Source organism: Paramisgurnus dabryanus, chromosome 1 (assembly GCF_030506205.2).
Source record: "Paramisgurnus dabryanus chromosome 1, PD_genome_1.1, whole genome shotgun sequence".
Lineage (NCBI taxonomy): Eukaryota > Metazoa > Chordata > Actinopteri > Cypriniformes > Cobitidae > Paramisgurnus > Paramisgurnus dabryanus.
Window position 1 is genome coordinate 32,173,915 of NC_133337.1, and position 12,001 is coordinate 32,185,915.

General features: G+C 40.5%; 1 protein-coding gene across 1 annotated transcript in view; it reads right to left on the minus strand.

Moving 5' to 3' along the window:
- LOC135774920 (galactose-specific lectin nattectin-like) overlaps positions 1 to 11,581 on the minus strand; it is a 108,741-nt gene extending 97,160 nt beyond the window's left edge. The window contains exon 1 of the mRNA XM_073814625.1: positions 11,518 to 11,581. Coding sequence (XP_073670726.1) covers positions 11,518 to 11,578 — 61 coding nt within the window. The 5' untranslated portion in view covers positions 11,579 to 11,581. The remainder of the gene's footprint in view (positions 1 to 11,517) is intronic.
- Between the last annotated feature and the right edge of the window lie 420 nt (positions 11,582 to 12,001).

Consider the following 12,001-nt stretch of genomic DNA (forward strand, 5'->3'; position numbering starts at 1 on the left):
CCATTCTACAGATTATTTTAAAAATAATGTGAGTACAGTACACTCAAAATATTATGTTATCCTTCATTGTGCAGGTCTGAAAATGAGAGGCATTTTAGATACTAATAAAGAGTTTTACAATCTCCACCACAAAATTATGCATTTATTCAACACATCTACCCTCGCCATTTCTTGCCCTCTTTACAAAAAAGCTATGATTTTTTTACCAGGCTTTGAGTGTCTGACTGATTGACTGACAATCATGAGTTCAGTGTTGTAGGCTACAGATCAATAGTTTCAATCGTTTATTAAAAGTAATCGGTTCAGATGAGTCATTAGTTCGCGTATTTAGCGGGAATAGACGCGTAATAAACTAATACCAGCTGGACATCCCCGTGAGCGGGCGCGAGAGAGGTAGAGAAAAAACGAGCAGATACTGTCCGTTTCCATATGCAGCGTCATCAAGCCTGGTTTATTTAAGTTAACTGACCATTACATTCGCAAGTCATACGCATATTAAAACTATTTACTATAAACAAAGAATAATATTTAACTTTATAATTGTTAATATTCTGAAACAAGGCAGTCTTGATGACGCATGCAGCCTGGAAATGCGACCTACGGAGGCTGCAGCGTTCGCATTCAGACACGCCCACTCTAGTAGTGCGTGCGTGCGGGGCACTGCTCGTTCTCTCTCATGCAATCATCAATATTATCACTATAATTACATTACAAAAAGACTTTGGCGGGACAAAAATTAGTTTTGGTGGCTGCTAAAAAAATCTATGTAAGAAATAACCTGCAAAAATAAAACTTATAATAACAATAAAATTATCTGTAAACTCTCGCGGGCCACATAATTAACATAATTTGTAAACTCTCGCGGGCCAGATGAAATGAGGGGGCGGGCCGGATTTGGCCCGCGGGCCTTGAGTTTGACACCCCTGCTCTAGCCAGATGTGGTGAACCACATTTGGAGAGGATTTGGACGCGCAGAGGTGGATCTGTTTGCGTCTCAGGACCGCACACACTGCCCAATGTGGCTTTCTCTTTCCCCAATCACTCTGCCACAGAAGTTCTGGAGGAAGCTTGCCAGAGATATGGCCTTTTGGTTTGACCTCTGAGGAGGCCAGGCTCGTAGGCTCAGGTCTCCCAACTGAGGTTGTGGAGACCATACTTTACTCCTGTCAAACCCAGTTAACTGCCCTGGTGCTGAGGTTTCTGTAGTGGCAATTATCTCCTGGCTTAACTCCACTTTTAAGGCTTAGGTGGCAGCAGTTTTTGCCTACCATGCTCCCTTGGAAGGATGTCATGCTCCCAACTGAGTTTGTGGAGACCATATGATTACTCCAGAGCTCCCTCAGGAGCTTAGTCACAACGTGGAGAAACTTCACCTCATGGTGTTCAGCTCACCTGACAGACCCAGTTAACTGCCCTGTTTATGTGGTACTGAGGTTTCTGCAGGAGCAATTCTCTGCTGGCTTAATTCCTTTCACTCTTAAGGCTTAAGTGGCAGCAGTTTCTGCCTACCATACTCCTTTGGAAGGATGTCATGCTCCCAACTGAGGTTGTGGAGACCATATGATTACCCCAGAGCTCCCTCAGGAGCTTAGGCCCTACCTGGAGAAACTTCACCTCATGGTGTTCAGCTCACCTGACAGACCCAGTCAACTGCCCTGTTTATGTGGTACTGAGGTTTCTGCAGCAGCAATTCTCTGCTGGCTGAACTCCTTACACCTTTAAGGTCTAGTTGGCAGCAGTCTCTGCCTACCATGCTGCTTTGGAAGGACCTCATGCTCCCGAATGAAGTTGTGGGAACCAGATGATCACTTCAGAGCTCCCTCAACGAGGAAGCTTATGCCCTAAAGTAGAGAAATTTCACCTTTTGGTGTTCAGCTCACCTGACAGACCCAGTCAACTGCCTCTTGACGTGGTACTGAGGTTTCTACAGGAGCAATTCTCTGCTGGGTTAACTCCTTCCACCTTAAGGTTTAGGTGGCAGCAGTCTCTGCCTACCATACTCCTTTGGAAGAATGTCATGCTACCAACTGAGGTTGTGGAGACCATATCATTACTCCACCTTTAACATATAGGTAGCAGCAGTTTCTGCCTGCCATACACTTCTGGACTCTCTGAGGGCAGTCTACATACCAGGCCACCTGAATGTGGCAGATGCCCCTTCGAGACAACAGACATCTCTGGTGGGAATGGAGACTTCATCTAGATGTGGTGAACCACATCTGGAAAAGATTTGGACGTGCAGAGGTAGATCTGTTTGCATCCCAGGACACCACACTTTGCCTACTGTGGTTTTCCATGGTACAGGCGTGGCCGAGGCTACGTCTGTATGCCTTCCCCCCTGGTTGTGTTTATCCCTCCATGGGGAAACTTTATTCCCTTAAGTGGGAAATTTTTACCTCTTGGTTTTCAGCTCATCTGACAGACCCAGTTTACTGCCCTGTTGACGTAGTTCTGAGGTTTCTGCAGGAGCGTTTCTCTGAGATTACTCCTTCCACCATAAAGGTTTAACGGCAGCATACTCCTGTGGAAGGCTCCTCAGTGGGTAGACACCCATAAGTGGCTCGCTTTCTTTGTGGCACTTGCAGGTTGCAACTTGTTAGCCGCACTAGAGTGCCTACTTGGGACCTAGGGTCGTGCAGGAGGGGCTCTCGTTGGCTCCGTTCGAGCCACTTGAGACTTTGCCAGATAGGTTTCTGGCCTTTAAGACCGTGTTCCTTCTGCTATTACCTCTCTAAAGCGAGTGTGGGACCTTCAGGCCCTGTCAGTATCCCCTGCAGGTCTGAGTTTGCACCAGGGATGGCTAAGGCTTTTCTACACCCAAAGCCAGGTTATGTTCCTAAGGTGCTGAACAATGTGCCGAGGCACATTGTTCTGCAGGCCCTTTGTCCTCCCCCATTCAGGAGCGCGGACCTTTAGGCACTTGCTTCGGCACTTGGTAGCGAGTGTGTTTGTGTGGGATGCCTTCTTATAGCCCTGGTCTGCACGGCATCCAGCCTATATCCAATCATCAAATTATTGATTATGTGTTACACGTGCTTCAGATCAGTCACGCCAAGGCGTTCCCCAAAGCGTTGCTATGGCGACGCAGCGTCTCCTTCCCTTCTCAGGGAACCAGGGTTACATACGTAACCTGAGACATTAAACTACTCAGAGTTAATTGAACTAACTCATTTCAGCTGTTCTGTAACCGGAAACTCAGAGTTTCCTATCTCAGAGTAAATCAACTCAGAGATCAAGTTTAAACTCAGAGTTGGTTGAACCTCCTTATTGAAACGGGCCCCAGGTTGTGAGGAGTGCTGGTTGTGAGGTGTGAAGGGTTAATGACAGAGGTGCTGTCTCTGTTTTCACAGCTGGGTGGGGGTTAACTCTTCGAGGCAGCACATTACATAAAAACTCGATAAAAACATTATATATCTACAAGTGTGTTTACTAAATACATGTATTATTAATGTAATTTAATTCATAAAGATTTTTTTTATTTAAAGGGGACATATTATGAGTTTTTTTTTAAGATGTAAACTAAATCTTTGGTGTCCTCAGAGTGCGTAATTGAAGTTTTAGCTCAAAATACCACACAGACAATTAATTACAGCATGTTAAAATTCCCACTTTGTAGGCCTGAGCAAAAGTGTGCTGTTTTTGGGTGTGTCATTTAAAATGCAAATGAGCAGATGAAATTCAAACACTGATCACAATGATGGTGTTTTTTTGCAATAGAAACTCAATTGTGCTGTCAATTCCTTCTTTTCTCCCTCTCTCTCTTTCTCTCTGTACTAAATGGCTGTGCCGTGGTTGGATAGTGCAGATAAAGGGGGCGGTATTATCCTATTCTGACATCACAATAGGAGCCAAATTACATTGACCTATTTTTTCACATGCTTGCAGAGAATGGTTTACCAAAACTAAGTTACTCGGTTGATCTTTTTCACATTTTTTAGGTTGATAGAAGCACTAGGGACACAATTATAGCACTTAAACACGGAAAAAGTCAGATTTTGATAATATGTCCCCTTTAAGAAAATCTGAGAATCACTCAAAATAACTGTCAACATGTTTGTCAACTAAACATGTTTTGTAAACGTTATACATTTTATAAAAATATTTTTATTATTGATCAAGTATAAAGAACAAAGCAGTGTGAAAACGCAGCTCATAAAAAGTACATAAAGTGTCAGCAGAGGATCCAAAATGACATTTGAAACATCCAATGCATCTTGGAAATCGTAGTCAGTTTACATCTACAGCAGTAACAACGGCAGGGTAAAAGACTCCAATTCCCAGAATGCACCTGCACCTACCCATTAATTCCCACCAATCAGGATCAACAGCTTTATTTCAAACCGCTACTGACTCGGTCTTTGTTTTTATGTTAAACATTAGGCTAAAGGTAAGTCTGAATTTCTTCTTTGGGTACCAGCTCACATTGGTGTTCAGGGAAATGAAGAGGCGGATGAAATGGCAAGAAGTGCAGTAAATAGAAGTGAAGTAGAGTTGGAGGTTATGTTCGGTAGGGTGGAATGCAAAAGTGTTATCCAAGAAAGAACCATAAAACTATGGCAAAAGAATGGAATGAAGGACATAAAGGCAGACATTATTTTTCTGTTCAGCCAACAGTAGGGCATAATATATTTACAACATTAGAAAGAAAAGATAGTGTCATTTTATCTAGATTTAGGTTGGGTCATTGTGCATTGAACTTTGGGTTAGCAAGGGCTGGAAAACATCCAGATGGCAGATGTAGATGTGGACAAGAAGAAACTGTGAATCATGAAATAATGGAGTGCTCCAACCATCATTTAGCAAGACGTCACATGATTTCAGAGTTATTAGAATGTGGAGTCCCTAATAAATCTGTACAGTCTATTCTTAACCCAAAGGATAATGAGTCTACAAAGATTTTTATAAAGTTTTTGCATAAGACTGGACTTTATGCAAGGATTTAAAGGATAAACCAAGTCCCAAAATGACCTGAGGAGGGCAGTAATACGCCGGTGATGCGTCTATGCTGCCGCAAATTTAAAAGAAGTCGTCATCTGATTTTTTTTCCTATTTTGTTCTGTGATTATTTTTTGTCTTTATGTGAGAAGTGTTTTAATTTAAAGCACACACAGGAAACATTAAGAGTATACACTGTACACAGTAACGTAACCCCATTCACACAGACCTTTGGTCCCAGAAAATTCCCATAAAATTGTCAGACAAGTTCTGTGTGAACGCAAACACATCCCATAAATCTTCTGTAAAATCATAAAGCCCTTTTTCACACAGACATTCTGAACAATACACAGAAAATGCATCCTGGATTTTTCCGGGATCATTTGAATTTTTGTTCATTCACACTGGCAATGATTTGCTGGCATCTGCAAGGTCCCAGAAAGACACGTGACCTGTAAAGTCCTTATAGCGTCTGAAGTTTGCATATTATTTATTATTTCTCTCTCCAGAAACCACTCGCGTGCATTTTTGTTTATGATAAGACTATAAAGGAGTGCGTGACGTGCCGTTCTATGCTGGTGAATGATCTCAGCTTCAAAGTGGATATTTGACAAGCTCCCTGATCTCTGCTTTAATACAGTTTTCAGACACTTCTCATCGTGATTGTTTATAAGCATTTAAAACCCCCGTTTTGAGGAGCTGAACGATATATCTTGTTGGGATGACGCGCAGGCATTTTTGTTTATTATAAGCTCAAATGAGCGCATGACGCGATATTCTTTTATGCTGCTGAATGATCTCCGTTTAAACACAGTAAGTGACGAGCTGACTTCCCTGATATCTGTGTCAGTACAGTTTGCTGACTTTTCTTATCGTGAATATTGTAAATACCTCATTTTAAAGAGTTGAACCAACTTCATATTGCCATGACATGCAATTTTTCGTCTCTTTATCATTTTGCTTCAATATAGTTTGCAACATTTTTCGTCATGAATGTTGATCTGCATGTAAATCTCTCCTTTTAAATATCTAAAACATAACTTTTGTTGTGATGACGTGGCTTCTTGTTCACACAGAGGGTTTTCCATGTATCTTACTAGGTCCTCTTTCCGGCAACGATCCCAGAAGATTAAAGGTACATGTTTGCATTCATGTCACCACCAGGGGCTGGCTATGTTAGACTAAAGCCACGCCCCTTCTCAACTTCCACCTCGAGGAGGTCCCCAAAGCCAACCCAATGACCAGACAAACACGGAACCAGGTAAGTAAAATATAAAACAAGCTTTATTGAATTTAAATACTTAAAAGAACTGGGGAGATGGGGAAAGGGAAATCTTAAAACTAATGGGCCTCTAAATCTTCCCTCCGGCTCTGCTGATTACAGCTCTCTGGGTAGGTATCACTTTACACAGTCTGTTCTCCGTATGTTCACTCTCGTTCTCCTTTCTCTCCACAGGTGGCCGCTAGGACACAAAAGCACTGTTACTTTGACTGAGAGTACTTCTCACCGGCTCTGCTGATTACAGCTCTCTGGGTAGGTATCACTTTACACAGTCTGTTCTCCGTATGTTCACTCTCGTTCTCCTTTCTCTCCACAGGTGGCCGCTAGGACACAAAAGCACTGTTACTTTGACTGAGAGTACTTCTCACCGGCTCTGCTGATTACAGCTCTCTGGGTAGGTATCACTTTACACAGTCTGTTCTCCGTATGTTCCTCTCGTTCTCCTTTCTCTCCACAGGTGGCCGCTAGGACACAAAAGCACTGTTACTTTGACTGAGAGTACTTCTCACCGGCTCTGCTGATTACAGCTCTCTGGGTAGGTATCACTTTACACAGTCTGTTCTCCGTATGTTCACTCTCGTTCTCCTTTCTCTCCACAGGTGGCCGCTAGGACACAAAAGCACTGTTACTTTGACTTAGAGTACTTCTCACCGGCTCTGCTGTTTACAGCTCTCTGGGTAGGTATCACTTTACACAGTCTGTTCTCCGTATGTTCACTCTCGTTCTCCTTTCTCTCCACAGGTGGCCGCTAGGACACAAAAGCACTGTTACTTTGACTGAGAGTACTTCTCACCGGCTCTGCTGATTACAGCTCTCTGGGTAGGTATCACTTTACGCAGTCTGTTCTCCGTATATTCACTCTCGTTCTCCTTTCTCTCCACAGGTGGCCGCTAGGACACAAAAGCACTGTTACTTTGACTGAGAGTACTTCTCACCGGCTCTGCTGATTACAGCTCTCTGGGTAGGTATCACTTTACACAGTCTTCTGGGTAGGTATCACTTTACACAGTCTTCTGGGTAGGTATCGCTTTACTTTCCGTAGGTCCAGCAGAGGGGCGAAGATAACACACCGCCTCACCGGGTCGAGCGCTGCCCTATCCCCACTGCCTGTAGGGCGATAGAATCCTGGACAGGGGCGCCCCTTTGTAGGGACCACGGGGCGGCGGAACTCTTTCGCCTCAGACTCTGCGACAAGGATAGACACAGGTAAGTGGTTACTACAAACGATTCCAATATTGTACTCACAGTCGCTGTCAGCTCTTGATCCGCGTCACTTCCACTCCAAATGCACACTGCGTATAATAGCTGTAAATTCTGAGGTCGTTAGCCTCTCCGTCCTCTGCCCAGTAGAAGAATGGATGATGCGGGGCTTCGTCTGACAAGACACACAGCAACCCACAGCAAATACACGGCACCACTCCAACGTGAAAAGCTTATTAATTACAAAGTCTCACTCACCACACTATACGTGTATACAACAAGGAAAACGCCCAGCGTCCTCCACTTCACTTGGGCTGAAAACAAGGGCGATGGAAAATACGACCTGAATAACGTTTCGTTGCTGCGGCTGCTTGGGGGACGCTTCCAACGGCTCACCCACCACGCTGCTTTAGGGGTAGGGCCGACCTCCTTCTCCTGGAGGTATCCAACGATTTCACAGGCTAATTTTTACAAGTTGCTTCACGCCAGAATTTATACTCACAGCGGTTTGCCTCTGTTCACGTTGTAAACAAAAGTCGGTTTTCTTCCTGCTTTACTCCTTTAAAGATGCTGCTTTAAACCAAGGTTTCTTCTACCCATAGGATTTTCCTTTCACTCCAGCAGGTCCACCGCAGATTACAACGAGAGAGAGAGAGAGTTTAGACAGCCACCACGTCTATCAATGAGCACAGCTCCGTTTCTCAGCACACACACTACACCCCCAAACTGTGATTTACACTGCTCTTAAATACTCCTCTGTGTGCTGTAACCCTCCAATCAACCAGCGTTCCTCTTAAACATGCACAGCTGTGCTTGATTTCGCTGATTACAGCCCTCGCGATGCTACCGGATGTCCGGTGTTTCCGTTCTCCGGTCTGGGCGGAAACATCCGGGCGGAACCAAAGTTTCCCGACTTTTGGTTCCGCCCAAAGGATCGTCACCTTGTGACATTCACACAGAAGCTTTTCTGGAAATTTTACGGGTATTTTCTGGGACCAAAGGTCTGTGAGAAGACCCATTTTCTTCTGCTGTGGAGGTCAACACACCACTGATCTACTGACCGCCCTTCAAGGTGATGCCCAGCCGATGCCTGACCAACGACCACCGACCGAACCCGTTAAAACTCCTAATCTGTTTACATACCGTTTACATCCCATATAAATATTTATATCTCCTAAGGGGTTTTTTTGCTCCTAGGACTTTTTGTTCCTTCCTGAGGTTTTTCTTCTAGGGGGTTTTTCAACCACGGGGAGTCAGCCAACATTGTTCTCTTCCCAGCATTTCAAAGAAAATCGATTGTTTAAGGTTCCTCATTTTTGCCAATATCTGTTTTTTGTGTGTTACTTTTGTGTCAATAATAAAGATCCTATTTGAAATGCAGTTTGTAATCTGTTTGTGTGCATTTGAACTGAATTGTAATATAATACACTTAAAGTGTAATATCAACATTCATGCTTATGTATAACAAAATGGAGATAAAGTACAGATGAAATATACTTAAAATAAAAAAATACACTATAATAATATTGCACTGAAAGTACGTGTCTATGATGTTTAGGTTGTAATTGAACTTTGAACTTTAAAAACATTATTATTGTCATAGGGGGAGACTTTAAAAGCACTAAAAATAGTTAGGAAGTGCATTTGTAGATCACTTGAAATATTACAGAGGCAAACTAAAATTAACATTGTTTATAGTAATTGTAAGTATGAAAGCAGTATGCACAAAATGTACTTAAACACAACTATTATTTGTGCTGCAATGGCTTTTTCAATGTATTTCCATTAAAGCAACACTATGTAGTTTCCATGTAAAAATGACTTACAGCTCCCCCATGTGGTTGAAAAGTGCAACAGTGCCTGGTATCAGACACTCTTCTGCAGGCAGTGGGAGGGGCGGGGCTGTGTTTCCTACCCTCCACCGCCACTTTCAGAGTGTGCTTGTAGCAGCTAGGAGGCTGCTCAGGTTGCAGCAACAGTACAATTTGTCCAGTTAAAAGTTGTTCTATCACTGAAATAATTTTAGAGACATTATTTAAAGGTAAAAAAACTACATAGTGTTGCTTTAAAATGGCGATACAATGCAATTGTACTGTAAGTTTTGCTTAAGTACTCATGAATCTTGATTTTCAGTAGTGCACTTGAAGTTTAAAAAAATGTGTTCCTCTTTGGTATACTATTTACACTTGAAGTGTAGTCAAATAGATGTTAAGTTGAAGTTAATACATAATTGAATACACTTAACTATTCTTGGATTTGACGAAAATAGTACAAAATATAGAAAATATACTTAGTACACTTTTTAAAGTATATTTTTAATAGAAATTTTCACCTGGGTTTCATTTGATGATTAATTTTTCTCTTGAAATGATTATGTGGAAAAAAACAATGAAAACATGACAGCAAGTTAACTGTAGGACTAACTAACAATCAGATATTAGTGTCATACGGTAAATTTGTTTATACAATGTCCAGATATAGATATTGTTTTTTAGTTTTATTGTAAAAAGAACCTTTACTTTTTACATGACTTAAATTATGTCTCCAAAATGCACAACATTTGCTTTATAAATGCTTTTAATGATTTGAGAAGTTTTCAGAAAGGTTCAGTAATTTTTTAAGATAATTTCAGAGATATTTGAAAGATTTTAAAGATAAGATCAGATAAAATGTAAAGGCTTATACTACAATCACAGTACTTTTGAAACAGATTGATTTTTTATGATCACATGGGTTTGGCACAAATGTAACTCATTGTGGTTGAACAGGACTCGTCATTCCAGCAATTGCGTAATGAGTACTCTGGAACTGTGGGATAAATGAAAATAAAATTAGTACTGATCATAACCGGTGTAGTTTACTCATTGGTGGTGGTTGAGAAGATTCCCCCAATCATATGTAAAGCGCTTTACATGCTGCAGAAAAGCGCTATATTAATGTAACTTATTATTATTATTATTATTATTATTATTATTATTATATTTTTAAAAATCATTAAACAATAAAGAAATATATACAGTGCATTCAGAAAGTATTCAGACCTCTTCCACTTGGTTTTTGCTCTGATATGCATTGTGAGGACTTTTATAAAGAGGTGTATGTGTTCACAAATCATGTTCAATCAATTTAATTTACCACAGGTGGATAAACAAGGCGTAGAAACATTTCAGCAAAAAATACATTTATAAAAAAATAAAATGAAAGAGATTTAAATGTAGTGAATGCACTGCACTTAACATTTTCTGACAACTTCACTAGCTTGAGTCATACTAAAATTTAATAAAAACAATATGAGACATTCTTACGGTTTAAGTTTATCTCCAGGCAGTTCTCTGGTTTATTTTTATAATTGTCAGGTACCCCAGAGCACCAGTTGATAAAGTCAAATTGAGATCCATCAGCCCACAGCCATTGTCCATCCTAATGAGTGAGGAGAGTCAGTAGAAGTTTACTAATAATCTATTTACACTCATTAATGATATAATTCAGTCATTTACATTGAAACAATAAAACAGTATTGTATCTATAGAAACAAAAATCAGTTTTATATTACAGACTAGCAATGCATTTCAGAGCAAAATGATTTACAATTTCGCCATCATGGCCACCAATCCAAGCACGTTTGTCAGCAGGCACAATCAGACTCAGAAGAAAGTTGTTTTCCACTTTATTGCGCACAGATGCAAGATTTGCATCAATGGATTGACAGTTTTTCTAAAGAGAGAGAGATTATTTTAGTGCAAATATAAAATCTAATCTGTTTAGTTTGGATCATGACAGGACATTGAGTATCATTGAACAATTACTGAATAACGGAATAACAGTACCTCAGCTGTGGCCCAGTTTACTGACTCAGAGAAGAATTTGAAGCATTGCAGACCAAAAGGTGTCCATCCATAGGAGCATTTCTCTTGAGCTATACAGTAAATAAAATATTAGTAATATAAAGTCACATTATCAGTTTTATGTTTCTGTGTAGAAGTGCTTTATATGTTGACCATGTTATTATTTTACAAATTACACTCCTTCAAAGTTTTATGGGAATTTAATCTGAAATATTGGTTGTAGGGTTTGGTAAATCTTGTAAATGTCTTTGTTACCTGCTGCATTCTCAACAGAAAAGACCAAGAAAAGAAGCACAAGAGCTCTCATGACTGCCATGATGAATCTGAAAATGAATTAACAGGAAAAGTGACACATCTGCACTCATATATACACTGCTGAAGTTAATGTTATAAAAACTCACCTTTTGTTAAATCTTCGCTTTCAGAACTTCAGTGTAGATTGTGTGATGGTCAATGAGGAGTCCTATCTTTTATACTTTACTTCAGTGGGAGGGACTCCATAACATAGACAAGAAAGGTAAATCTGTATGTATACAATATATGTATGTATACGATATATGATGAAATGTGATGGTTATCAAAATTAACATCCTGATCTGACACATGAACACTTTTCTGTGTTCACATTTCTTTCAGTATATTTAACATTTATAGATGTTTTACATATTTTGATTGTATAACTCTGTCTTTACATTAGATTTTGTTATTTTGTTTATTTTATATAAATATTGCATATATT